Source organism: Anthonomus grandis, chromosome 4 (genome assembly GCF_022605725.1).
Source record: "Anthonomus grandis grandis chromosome 4, icAntGran1.3, whole genome shotgun sequence".
NCBI classification, from domain to species: Eukaryota; Metazoa; Arthropoda; class Insecta; order Coleoptera; family Curculionidae; genus Anthonomus; species Anthonomus grandis.
In genome coordinates, this window is record NC_065549.1 from 4,535,287 (window position 1) to 4,547,906 (window position 12,620).

The window sequence follows — 12,620 nt, forward strand, 5'->3', positions numbered from 1 at the left end:
ATTTTCAGTTAAATGAGATTTTCTTTGAAATTTCCCAAGCGAGAGCTGCGGCTGTCTATAAAGGCTGAAAACGAAGAGGCGAAAATTAATTTTCCGCCACACAGTTAATTTAATATCTGCCGAGATAAGTCTTAAATATATCGACCCTTATTCATTAAACGGTCTATCGCTGCATATTTATGAGCTGAACCCCCGGGGATACGTCAATTTTGTTTGGGGTAATTTTATGGTTAATTTGGGGTGAAAATGCACGCGGCCTTATATCGAAAATACGTCATCGCAAATTATTGTTACGGGATTTGTATATCGATAAGGGCGATGTAAATTTTTTTTAATAACTACTAATATGATATAAAATTTAAGAACAACATTAAAAAATTAAATACCTAAAAATAATTGACAAGTCAAATATAAAAAATAATATAGAACCGTTGTAAAAAGAAATTTTACCCTAAGGGTTTAAAAATGGTAATAATACAAGAGCTTTAAGAGATATGTTCAGGATATCTCTCCAAGAACTTCATTAGCAACCCACATCATTCGATTAAAGAGACATAAACTATTATTAAGGTCCACATTAAATAATTTTTGATTATTTGGAAGTTTTATATTAATTTTAGGTACATACGGATTCAATCGGATAAAATTGACTTCATAATTAAGGTTATTTAATATAATATACGAAAATATCTTAGCCTGTGTTATATGAAATGAAAAATTATCTAGCATACTTCTATAAGAAACCATGTATAAATAGGAGTTATTATTTATGACAAAAAGATACCCCAGAAATTTTTTTGGACCTTTTCTATTTGCTCTATATGCACAGATTTAATTTATTCAAAGTGCGTTATGCAGGGTAAGTGTCCAATATTTCACAAGGTGCTTTTTTATGATTTTTTAAATATTTTTGAGGTAAAACGTTCCTATAGATGTGTGGCCTAAAATGCTTAGTTTTCAATATACAATTCAAAAGTGTCAAATTTTTATAATTTCCTAAATAATGCCGATTTCTAAACAAGAATTGGTACCTGGAGGTTTTTTGACTTGAGAAATTTAAATTTGTCCTTAATTCTATTCCTACTTGTAGATCGCGCTATCTACGTGTCTTTTATGACTTTTAAATGCTCATGACTTTTTTTACAACCTTGTATAAATTTTTTTGTCAAAAAAATGAATTCTTTAATCATTTTTATACAAAAAAGATGCTTTATTAGATGTCGCTAGCAGTAACCGTTTTCGAAATATTTGAGTTTGAAATAATCGATGCATGTGGTTTTTGAAAAAATGAAACAATTCTAAAAAAAAAAAATTTTTTTATTAAAATGAAATATTTGAAAAGAAAATCGAACAGACGAACGTTAAATAAAAACGGGGTGATGTGCAAATGTCTACCTTGTGTCTGTATGCACGCATCGAATCTTCTCCTCATTGATTCCCGTACTTTTTGGAAAATTCCTGGAGTACTTTGAAACGTTCTACAAGAGTGTAGGGACCTTTTTCACGTAAGAATGATTAAGGAATTCACTTTTTTGACCAAAAATATAATACAAGCTTGTACAAAAAGTCATGAAACTTTGGGTCATAAAAGATACCATTTTTTAATTCCAGGCAGTTACACCGTCTCATTTGCCTGGAATTCCAAGGTTTTTATTCTCCAATTCCAGGACGCAGGTCTGAAATGCCTGAAACTTTTGATCTATGATTTTGTTTTATTTATAATTTCAGGCACTTATGGTAATTCCCAGACTTATTCCCAACTGCCTGGAATTCTTGATCCATAATTTTGTTTTATTTTATTTTTTGATTCCAGGTAGTTGATACAGTCGAACAGTCTTAATTGCCTAGAATTCCAGGATTTTTTTTTTAATTTTAGGCATTAAAGGTTGGATATAGGTTTAACTGCCTGAAATTCTAAGTACATGATTTTATTTTGTTTATAATTTCAGGCAGTTGAGGTAATTCTCGAACTTATTCCCAGCTGCCATTGATTTTATTTTATTAATAATTTCAGGTAATTCCTGAACTTGGTCCCGACTGTCTGGAATTCTTAAACCATTATTTTGTTTTTTTTTTATTCTTTAATTCCAGGTAGTTGATACAGTCGAACTGTCTCAATTGCCTAGAATTCCAGGTTTTTTTTTAAATTTTAGGCATTAAAGGTTATACTGGGAATTGATACAGTCTTAATTCCATGCATTTGAGGTTATTCCGGGATGTGGGTTCAACTGCCTGAAATTCTAAATCCATGATTTTTTTTATTTGTAATTTTAGGCAATTGAGGTAATTCCCAGACTTAGTTCTAACTGCCTGGAATTCTTGATCCATTCTTTAGTTTTATTTTATTCTTTGATTCCAGGTCATTGATACAGTCGAACTGTGTCAATTGCCTGGAATTCCAGGATTTTTTTTTTTATTTAGGCAATAAAGGTTATTCCGGGATATGGGTTTAACGGCCTAAAACTCTTGATCCATGATTTTATTTTATTTATAATTTCAGGCAGTTAAGGTAATTTCCGGAGATGGTCCCAACTGCCTGTAATTCTTGATCCATTATTTTGTTTTATTTTATTCTTTGATTTCAGGTAATTGATACAGTCGAACTGTGTCAATTGCCTGGAATTCCAGGATTTTTTTAAAATTTTAGGCATTAAAGGTTATACCGGTATATGGGTTCAACTGTCTGAAATTCTAAGTCAATGATTTTATTTTATTCTTAGATTCCAGATAGTTGAGTCAGACAAACTGTCTCAATTTTCTGATATTTCAGAATTTTTTTTTAATTCCATGCATATAAGGTAATTCCTGGATGTGGTCCCAACTGCCTGGAATTCTTGATCCATTATTTTGTTTTATTTTATTCTTTGATTCCAGGTAATTGATACAGTCTTAATTTCCTGGAATTCCAGAATTCTTTCTTAATTCCATGCATTTGAGGTTATTCCGGGATGTGGGTTCAACTGCCTGAAATTCTAAATCCATGATTTTTTTTTATTTGTAATTTTAGGCAATTGAGGTAATTCCCAGACTTAGTCCTAACTGCCTGGAATTCTTGATCCATTCTTTTGTTTTATTTTATTCTTTGATTCCAGGTAATTGATACAGTCGAACTGTGTCAATTGCCTGGAATTCCAGGATTTTTTTTTTTTAATTTAGGCAATAAAGGTTATTCCGGGATATGGGTTTACCGGCCTAAAACTCTTGATCCATGATTTTATTTTATTTATAATTTCAGGCAGTTTAGGTAATTTCCGGAGATGGTCCCAACTGCCTGTAATTCTTGATCCATTATTTTGTTTTATTTTATTCTTTGATTTCAGGTAGTTGATACAGTCAAACTGTCTCAATTGCCTGGAATTCCAGGATTTTTTTAAAATTTTAGGCATTAAAGGTTATACCGGTATATGGGTTCAACTGTCTGAAATTCTAAGTCAATGATTTTATTTTATTCTTAGATTCCAGATAGTTGAGCCAGACAAACTGTCTCAATTTTCTGATATTTCAGGATTCTTTCTTAATTTCATGCATTTAAGGTAATTCCTGGACGTGGTCCCAACTGCCTGGAATTCTTGATCCATTATTTTGTTTTATTTTATTCTTTGATTCCAGGTAATTGATACAGTCTTAATTTCCTGGAATTCCAGAATTCTTTCTTAATTCCATGCATTTGAGGTTATTCCAGGATGTGGGTTCAACTGCTTAAAATTCTAAATCCATGATTTTTTTAATTTGTAATTCCAGGCAATTGAGGTAATTCCCAGACTTAGTCCTAACTGCCTGGAATTCCTGATCCACTTTTTTCTTTTATTTTATTCTTTGATTTCAGGAAATTGATACAGTCGAACTGTGTCAATTGCCTGGAATTCCAGGATTTTTTTAAAATTTTAGGCATTAACGGTTATTCTGGGATAGGGGTTTAACGGCCTGAAACTCTTGATCCATGATTTTATTTTATTTATAATTTCAGGCAGTTGAAGTAATTTCCGGAGATAGTCTCAACTGCCTGAAACTCTTAATTTTAATTTATGATTTTTATTTTATTTGTAATTTCAGGCAGTTTGGGTAATTCCTGGACGTGGTCCCAATTATCTGGAATTCTTGATGCATTATTTTATTTTATTTTATTCTTTCATTCCAAGTAGTTGATCCAGTCAAATGGTCTCAATTGCCTAGAATTCCAGGATTTTATTAAATTTTAAGCGTTAAAGGTTATTCTGGGATATGTGTTCAACTGCCTGAAATTGAAAGTCCATGATTTTATTTTATTTATAATTTCAGGCAGTTGAGGTAATTCCTGGACTTGGTCCCAATTGCTTGAAACTTTTGATTTATGATTTTTATTTTATTTGTAATTTCAGGCAGTTTGGGTAATTTCCGGACGTGATCTCAACTGTCTGGAATTCTTGGTCCATTATTTTGTTTTATTTTATTCTTTGAGTTCAGATAGTTGATACAGTCGAACTGTGTCAATTGCCTGGGATTCCAGGAAATTATTTAAATTTTAGGCATTAAAGATTATACCGGGATATGGGTTCAACTGCAGAAAATTCTAAATCAATGATTTTATATTGTTTATAATTGCAGGCAGTTCAGGTAATTCCCGGACTTATTCCCAACTGCCAGGAATTTTTGATCCATTATTTTGTTTTATTTTATTCTTTGATTCCAGGTAGTTGATACAGTCGAACTGTGTCAATTACCTGGAATTCCAGGATTTTTTTTTAATTTTAGGCATTAAAGGTTATTCCGGGATATGGGTTTAACGGCCTGAAACTCTTGATCCATGATTTTATTCTATTTATAATTTCAGGCAGTTGAGGTAATTCCCGGACTTGGTCACTGCCTGGAATTCTTGATCGAACTGTCTCAATTGTCAGGAATTCCAGGATTTTTATTTTCGAATTCCAGAGCCTAGGTTCAATTGCCTGAAACTCTTGATTCATGCTTTTTATTTTATTTGTATTTTCAGGCAGTTTCGGTAATTCCCAAACGTGGTCTCAACTGGCCTTCTTGATCCATTATTTTATTTTTTTTTATTCTTTGATTCCAAGGAGTTGATACAGTCGAACTGTGTCAATTACCTGGAATTCCAGGATTTTTTTTAATTTTAGGCATGAAAGGTTATTCCGGGATATGGGTTTAACTGCCTGAAATTCTAAGTACATGATTTTATTTTGTTTGTAATTTCAGGCAGTTGAGGTAATTCCCAGACTTGGTTCCAACTGCCTGTAATTCGTGATCCATTATTTTGTTTTATTTTATTCTTTAATTCCAGGTAGTTAATACAGTCGAACTGTCTCAATTGCCTGGAATTCCATGATTCTTTCTTAATTCCAGGCATTTGAGGTCACTCTGGGATGTGGGTCAACTGCCTGAAATTCTAAATATATGATTTTTTTATTTGTAATTCCATGCAGTTCAGGTAATTTCCGGGAGTGGTCTCAACTGCCTAGAATTCTTAATCTATTATTTTGTTTTATTTTATTCTTTAATTCCAGGTAGTTAATACAATCGAACGGTCTCAATTGCCTGAAATTCCAGGATTTTTTTTACATTTTAGGCATTAAAAGTTATTCCGCGATATGGGTTCAACTGCCTGAAATTCTAAGTTTATGATTTTATTTTATTTGTAATTCCCGAACTTAGTCCCAAATGCCTGGAATTCTTAATCCATGATTTTTTTAAATTTTATTCCTAGATTCTAGGAATCTAAGAATATCTTAATTCCTGAACGTTTTGAATGAACGTCTATGAATGAATTTTTAATCCATGATTTGGTTTATTTTATTTTTTATTCAAATAATGCGCTTCACAAGTAAGAGATAAATTAGGATAAATAAGGTAGGCATTAAGGACAAATTCAAATCTCTGATATCAAAAAACCGCAGGTATCAATTAAAAAATCGGAATTATTTTGGAAATTATGCAGAAAAATAAAAATAAATCTTTGACTCTGTATCTTGAAAACTAAGCGTTTTAGACCACACATGTATAGGAACTTTTTACCATAAAAAATCACCCTGTAAAATATCGGACACTTGTTAAATAACACTATATATAGTCTGTTATAGTGCAGATTTGAAAACTCGTAGTATTTTTTAGGAGAATCCCAGTGCTCTAGGGGCTTTTTTCCTGATGTTTGAAAAATTACGTATTTAATATTATGATAATTTATTATTATACAAAAAGGATATTACAGTATCATCCTGTCAAAAATAGCGTAAATCAAAAAAATTAAAATATGTTAACGTTATTACGGTTCCTTTTTTATACTGAAAAAAAACGATTGTAATTGTAATAAAAATCAATTATAAACCAGTGACACGTTAAAAATCTATTAAAATAACGTACTTGTGTTTACTAAGAACCGTTTTCCCAATATCAATAATTTGTGATAAAAATAGATGTAAACCTTTCAGCTAATTTCATACAAAGAGTTCAATAATAATTTTAAAACTTAATTAACCGTTTTTCCAAAATCAAAAACCTGTGATAAGAATTAAATAAAGCCATTGACATGATTGTTAAATTTTTTTTAAAATTTTTATAAACATCAGTCTAATCCTACTAACATAATACTCATTTTTAGCTTATTTTTTTCACAGTATTCAATGGTATAGTCTAAATAGTATCAATTTTTAACTAATTTTTCCCAGTGAACTTATCGGTAATTTCAAAATTTCCGTAACACTTCTCTTAAGGGCCAAACAAAAAAAAATTTTCAATCAAATTCAATCTCTATTATTACACGTAGACTTCAGTACAATTTTAACCTTATTAGCTTGACCATAGGTGCAAATTGCACCCGCCCTAATGATGATTTATCTCTGTGTAACTTTACGCCCTTGTAGAGAATTAGACTTAATTATACATAAAGGCTCGCAAGGGAATTAAATAGATGTGACAACGATTCACTTTTTCCTTAGTAGAAACTGTTTCATTATGTATTTATGCCTTACTATGTGAAGAAATACGATGGTTTATTTACATCGATTAATTAAATGACAAAACGATCTCGCCTCCGGGACCCTAAATAATTAATCTTAAATATTTATTATATAATTTCGCTCCAAGAATACATAAAATAATAAAAGTAAACAGGATCACAGGCAGCAGTATCTCGTCCGCTTATTACGTAACGAAACTTAATTAATAATATTTCAAATGCGTCTTAACTTTTAATTATATATAAATAATAATTAAAACAATAATAAAGATAACCGTTTTTAGTTTTAGGCAGCGATGCATTAACGTATTTAAAAATGAATAAATTATTGTAGGAAACTGATCGTTGTTATATAACAGGGAGAGCAGCTGTACATTTTATATAAAGTTAATTTACTAAAAATAACTAGATGGAGATTTCCTACTAACTATGATTTCCTCCCAGTTTCTTTGGCAAAAAAAATTTTTTTTTTATTACTCCATAATATGAACTAAATTCATTATGCTTACAACGTTTCATAGAACATTGTCCTAACTCAAGATAATACGCTTTTACCTGTAGCGTTACCTTTGTGGCCTACAGCATCCATTCCATTATAATAATGCACTTGCTCTAAAGGCACGCTTCCATTTAATATATAGACACCCTTTGTTTTATGCAGTATTGTTCTTGGGTGAAACATATTGAGGTACAACGACGGCATGCTATTTATAATCACCGTAAAGGATTTTATGAAAATCACTGCTGTGATAAATATTTATGGTCAATTCGCTTTTGAGCTAATTCAAGTAGAGATAAGAAAAAATTTGACCAGTTTTAGCTCAATAAATCACTGTCAAAATAAATGATCAGAGATAAATGATATCGAGAAAACCTATATAAACATAAATTAAATAAATATTTAAAATCACTGCAAGGCAAAATATTCACTTGCGTCCAGGCGTTTCAGAAAAATACAATTAGTTACTACAAACTTTTATGGAAGAAATCTATAAAGTCACACCTGAGATAAATAGTTTTGATTTTTACAGACATTTGTTCGAGAGCTATTAAAATGTTTTAAAATCACTGCTGATATGATTTTTTTTATCTTTGCTGAGTAAAATTTAAAAAATTACTAAGAAAAATCACAACAGAGAGACATAATCAGTTTTAAGAAAATAAATAGAGTCAGATTTAAGTCACTATTGAGAGTCACTACATCTTTGATGCGATAAATTATTTATATATTTAAATAAACCTTTGAAAAATCATTGTGAAGATAAATATTTGATGAATTTTAAAAAAATCACAGATAAGATAAATATTTATTTTTTTTATTTAGACAAATAAGACACAACCTTTTATTTTGCTTTATAAATCTTTAAAACTATTACAAGACAATATACCAATTAAGGGAAAAATCTAATTTTTAGATAACCCTTTAAAAAATCACTGTAGTGATAAATATTTTATTTATTACAAGCAGATAAAAAAAATTCTATTGTTGCCTACTTTTAAGTCGATAAACCTTTGAAAAATCATTACGGAGATAAATATTTTACGAATTTCAAGAAAATCACAGATGAGATAGATATTTAATTTTTTCATTTAGGCAAATAAGAAGCAAACTTTTATTTTGCTTTATAAATCTTTAAAATGATTACGAGACAATAAACCAATCTAATTTTTAGATAACCCTTTAAACAATCACTGTAGTGATAAACATTTTATTTATTACAAGCAGATAATAAAAGCAAACCCATGTTCTTACCTCTTATAACTAAGCAAAAAGTTTTATTTTTTACAGGCAAATAAAAAGCAAATTTTTTTTGATTCAGCTTCAAATATTTTTAAAATCACTATTGAGTTTTTTCTTATATTCTAAAATCAATGTTGAGATTATTTTTTGATGTTCCATTGAAGTACTTTGCTTTTTATTAAAAAGTCCTTAGGTTTAGTTTTAATGTTAGGACTCTTTATCTGGATAACTCAAGAATGACCTTGACTTTTGTACAATCCAATGTCAAGGTCATCACAAATCCTGACCCAAATAATGACGTCCTTATAACGTCTTCATACTATAAAACACTTAAATTATGTTTTTTTTTACAGAAAGAAAACTCATAACGGTGTATTAGTGCTGGTGCGATATTAAGTTGAGGGCTGGCATGGGCTGCTCCCCCAGCAAACTGCTGGAGCAGATCCACAAGGGCAGTTCAGCCAGCCTAGAGAAAGGAGACAAGGATAGCGCCATAAAAAAATCCTCTTTGACCAATAGCGTGTCGGCTACCACGGTTACCACCGCTCCTCCTACCCATGGTACCCGTGACCAAATGAATTGCATCTCTAGAGGTAATTTTTTCTGTTTATTTTGTTACTATAATTAAAAGCGTAAGCAAAAGTGGCTCGAATCAAGAATTGTCAACCCTTTGTTCCATAACTCTGATGTTGTAATAAGGGTTAATTGTTTTATCCAGAAACGGGTTTAATTTAGAAATTAATGGACTACAGTGTGTTTAGACTACAATAAGTTAACTGGTACAACCCATTTTCCAATAAATCCGCTAAATAAAAGCCAAACTCACTATTGGAAGCGCTCGCTTTTCCGGATTAATGCGGTTTGACTGTCTTTTCAGTTGCCGCCCTACTTCTCTTCTCTACATCCCCCCATTTAAATCTAATCTTTACTTATTTTATTTTATATATATATATATAGAGAGAGAGAGTAAGAAATTCCGCTTCGGTTACGTCTATATGTATTAGAAAATTGAATCTCGAGGGATAAAAGTGTCTCGGGAAAAACTCGACCGAGCGGAAAGTCTTTTAGAGAGGCATGTTATTTTAAAGGCACGTCTGTTTTTGAAAATCCCTCTTCTTTTAGTCGTTTGTGGGGGTCTTTAATGGACGCTTGTAACTCTTTGTATCAATCCGTACATTTCTGCATCCGCTCGCCATGGCTGCTACTCTCCGACTGACTATCCAAAGGTCATTTATCCCCCACCACTATTACGAAGTAGGTCCGATTATGCTCGACAAAACCCGAGAGACTCTCACGAACAAGTGATTATCTGCCAAAAGTAAATTACAAATCATATACTGAAAATTAATTACATATTTAATTGTAATTAGTTTGAGAGACTTTTGTTTACTGGTGCATTTCTCCATATCCAAATAATACGAATTTAATTAAGCTTTTATTGTTTCAGGAACTAAAAGGGGCAAATTGCTCAACATGCCTTTCAACCCCTTTCGAGGAGGTAAGTTTAAGTAAATGCACGATAAGCTGGCAACGTCGCCGCACATTGCCAAAGTGCCTAAAAAAAGTGAATTCTATATAAAAAAAACCCAATAGACTGTTAACGTTTATGTATTCCCTTATGAAAACAACGGTTCGTTTCATTATGCTTATGATGGCGTATTATCATAACAAATATCATTAATTTAATTGAAACCGACGGTATGTTTATATTTGGGAGAGCGTTTATGCAAAAGGGTTAATATTGTTAAAATTACAGGGTTTATTTTGTTTTTTGGGGGGTTTTTCATTAAAATAAAAGGTTGGGTGGGGTAAAAGGGGTTGAAAGTTAACTAGTAATTAAATAGGACTATACTATGGCAATGTAATGTGAATGAAAAAATTGTGACCTAAAATTTTTTTTTTAAATACCGGGTTATTATGGAATATGCGCAGATCTAACTTTGAAAATTCGCAAAAAAGCCATTTTTGACGGTTTTATTGAGCCTCAAAATGTAGTGGTATTAGTAATCGTTTATTTCGGAAAATACCATTAATATAAGATTTGGTAACAAGAAAAATCCTCAATTAAACAAAATTTTAACCTATAAATCATTTACAAGAAAATCTTTAAAGTTTACGACCCCAAATCAATTTCAATTTTAATATTGAAATAAAATAAGGCCTAGATACTGTAAATTCAGATTAATTTTTATTTATTATCTTATTTTCAGTACAGAATTCTACTGTTTTAACCGTTTATAAATAATTGATTCAACTTATATTTCAATTGCTGGAAGCATATTTATAGCGCTATAATGTCTCGGTTCCCTTGAGTTCTGTGTTTTTGGAATGTGTTTTACAATTGAGCACTTTAGATCCTTTGGCATTTTACCAACTTTCAGAATTGAGTTTATAAGATTCAACAATGGGAATTAAGAACTTACCTTATTAACCTGTTGAAACGCTAATTTTCTCAAGTCTGACAAATCATCTGCTCAAATGTACCAAAAGAATATTCGTGTCAATAGTAAGTGTTAATGTCCCAATATTGATCAAAGTTTGACTAAATTATTGTTAATATATTGACTATATCCTAATGCTATCCAAATAGAATTGATTTAATGAATGCACAATTTTTAATGGGACAGAGGCAATTTTATTTTTAGTTTTCAGTTCAGGAATGCTATCACGACACAGTTCATGATCAGAGATTTTATAGTTATATAATATTGAAATAAGAAGAAATACTTGCAAGAACTTTGAAGATATTTTTAATTTTTGAAAGCGGTCTCCCTAAAAATTTAATTTTATTTTTATTTATATTTATACTTTAACTGTCTAAAAAATTTAAAAAGGCTATAGGTATTAAAAATAATTTCTAATTTCTTGAAAATATACTTTTCCTACTTCCAACGCCTGGAAATATACTTTTAGGCAATTAAAGTCATTTTCCGTTTTTTTTCAAAGCAATTTTTTTTATTTCAAGTGGTGCTTTGACTATCTGGAAAATAAAAAAAAAATCGAGGCAGTTGAGTCTTTTTGGAAACAGTCTTTTTTTATGCTTTAAATGCCTAAAAAATTAAAAAAAAATCCTTTTTAGGTAATTGAAGTAATTTTTCTTTTTTTTGGAAACTGTTTTTCTTAAAACCATTTTTTTTTAATTTCAAGTGGTTCTTCAGGTGCCTGAAAAATAATAAAAAAATACTTAATATTTTTCTGAAAATATGGATATCTTTTACTTCGACTACTTGAAAAATTAAAAAAAATCCAGACAGTTGCAGACATTTTGAAATTATCGAAACGAACCTTGTTTGTGTTTCAAATGCCTGGAAAATAAAAAAAATACTTCAATTGAAGTTGTTTTAATTTGTCAAAAATGTGGATTTTTCTTTGAACAATTAAAGTCAATTTCCACTTTTTGGAATCTGTATGTTTTAAGCTTGAACTGCCTGGAAACTAAAATAATTATTTTTAAAATTAAAAATTATTAGCAGCAATTAAAACAATTTTTCTGGTATTTCTGCAAAATGTCTATTCTATTCTCAGGAACTTTTTTTCCAGGCTATCCAAACTACCTGAAAAATCCAGAAAATAGCTTAAAATGCTCAATTTTTCTTCAAAATATTGGGTTGTATACAAATTGCTATATCTCAGAAACTACTTAAAATAAAAAATTTAAAATTTGCATACGAATTCCTTATACAATTTAACTAAAAACATATTTTACCAATTTCCAAAAAATTTACAAAAATTGTTTTTGTAGGAAAAATTTTTTTCATTTAAATTTCCACTAATTGTTTATAACTCAAAAAACACTCTAAATACGAATTTGAAAATTGGAAGATGCATTCCTGCAACAATTTCAATAAAAACTTATTCAGTATTTCCAATAAATATACAGGGTCTTGCGAGAGAAATTGAGTTTTGGAGAAAATTTATTTTTTTTTCAAAATG

The 12,620-nt window shown here is 30.2% G+C and overlaps 1 protein-coding gene and 1 long non-coding RNA gene across 2 annotated transcripts in view; one reads left to right on the top strand and one right to left on the bottom strand.

Moving 5' to 3' along the window:
- Positions 1 to 12,620, bottom strand: part of LOC126734852 (uncharacterized) — a 93,621-nt gene that overhangs the window by 69,460 nt on the left and 11,541 nt on the right. The window lies entirely within an intron of this gene.
- LOC126734834 (high affinity cAMP-specific and IBMX-insensitive 3',5'-cyclic phosphodiesterase 8) overlaps positions 1 to 12,620 on the top strand; it is a 108,683-nt gene that overhangs the window by 10,056 nt on the left and 86,007 nt on the right. Inside the window, exons 2-3 of the mRNA XM_050438600.1 lie at positions 9,041 to 9,280; positions 10,135 to 10,185. Coding sequence (XP_050294557.1) covers positions 9,097 to 9,280; positions 10,135 to 10,185 — 235 coding nt within the window. The 5' untranslated portion in view covers positions 9,041 to 9,096. The remainder of the gene's footprint in view (positions 1 to 9,040; positions 9,281 to 10,134; positions 10,186 to 12,620) is intronic.